General features: G+C 37.8%; 1 protein-coding gene across 1 annotated transcript; it reads right to left on the bottom strand.

The window, feature by feature from the left end:
- Positions 1 to 1,128: 1,128 nt before the first annotated feature.
- Positions 1,129 to 1,317, bottom strand: Pmar_PMAR028763 (40s ribosomal protein S15, putative; the record flags this gene model as incomplete). Its single annotated transcript, XM_002766618.1, has 1 exon — positions 1,129 to 1,317. One exon carries the CDS (start codon positions 1,315 to 1,317, stop codon positions 1,129 to 1,131), a length of 189 nt encoding a protein of 62 aa, XP_002766664.1.
- Positions 1,318 to 1,386: the final 69 nt, after the last annotated feature.

Below are 1,386 nucleotides of genomic sequence, written 5' to 3'. Positions count from 1 at the left end.
AACAAATAAGAAGTCTACAAAAGTAGCGATTAGATGAAAGCCTAATAGGCGTGGAACATATGAGGCTGAACACACAACAAGAGAAAGACTATGCGAAGAATGAGCTTATGGGCACCTACTACGACCGTAGATAGATAGTTTAGATAATACCATCGCGTAAAGATGAGCGACACTGAATCTCTACCTAGTGAGAATATCTATTATATTCTGGTATGATAATGGTGAATGGAGGTGGTAGATTGAGAAATGTATTCATCAATCTCTTCGAGGTTCCCACAGTCGTTGCCTCTCTCGTATAGACCCTGAAAATAGATCCTTAGTTAATACTCCTTATCTACTACTCCTCATTCAATGATAGATCTTATCCTTCCCATATAGTCTATGGCGGCCTCCGATCATTAGATGATTACGAGAAGGGACTTAAGCTCAATAACCGCTCCGTGGTGGGAGTAACACTGTCTTCACATGAGTTTTGTCTATTCATCATCATCATCTGCTGCTGTTCCCTTTTGATCAGCAATTCTGCATTAGTAGCTGCTTGCTCTATCAGGGCTACAGCTGTATAATCATAAGCAGTAGTAGTAGCAAATGTATTATAGATGTATTAACATGATAGTACACTACTAACACATAGAAATGCGCTCTTATTATCAACAAGGCCAGGAGTATATTATTAATACTATTCGTCGTCCAACCCTAATAATCTCACACCATTTAAGCTGTGATACCTCTTGTAATATCGATACCATTACCACCAATATGATATGATCATTCTCCTCAAAATTAGATGGATATAAAACTAACCGTCCTATAAGCGGCCAATGTAACTTACCACCTCCCACCAGCACCCTCTCAGATGCTACTACTAATAACAGCAGCATTATCATTTCTTATAATGCTACATTAATGATTGTAAGCATCTAGCGTAGGTATATACCTACACACTAACTATAACGCAAGAATCGATGATAAGTAGTAGTAGCAGCATCTTGATAATGATGATGATGATCAGTCATCAATAGTAATGATGATACTCGATTAATGTTCATATAGAGCATCGTTATTACTACCAGCCTATATCATCATCAACATCATCATTGTTGTTGTTGTTGTTGATACTATTATCATCTACTTAAGAGGTACGAAGCGAGCAGCCATACCAGCACGACCATGACTAATAGGCTTATAGGTAATAGAGAATTCACCCAAATAATGACCAATCATATCTGGCTTGATTTCAACATTGATGAAGTTCTTACCATTATAGACACCAACAACAGAACCAACCATCTCTGGTACAACAGTCATGTTACGCATATGTGTCTTAACAGCTTCAGGCTTCTCACCTAATAATCACAATACGATACCTACTACTAATACAACATG

The sequence above is a fragment of the Perkinsus marinus genome, assembly GCF_000006405.1.
Source record: "Perkinsus marinus ATCC 50983 genomic scaffold scf_1104296972338, whole genome shotgun sequence".
In the NCBI taxonomy this organism is placed as follows: Eukaryota; Perkinsozoa; order Perkinsida; family Perkinsidae; genus Perkinsus; species Perkinsus marinus.
Note: the sequence above shows the minus strand (reverse complement) of the source record. Positions and strands in the feature narration are given on the sequence as shown.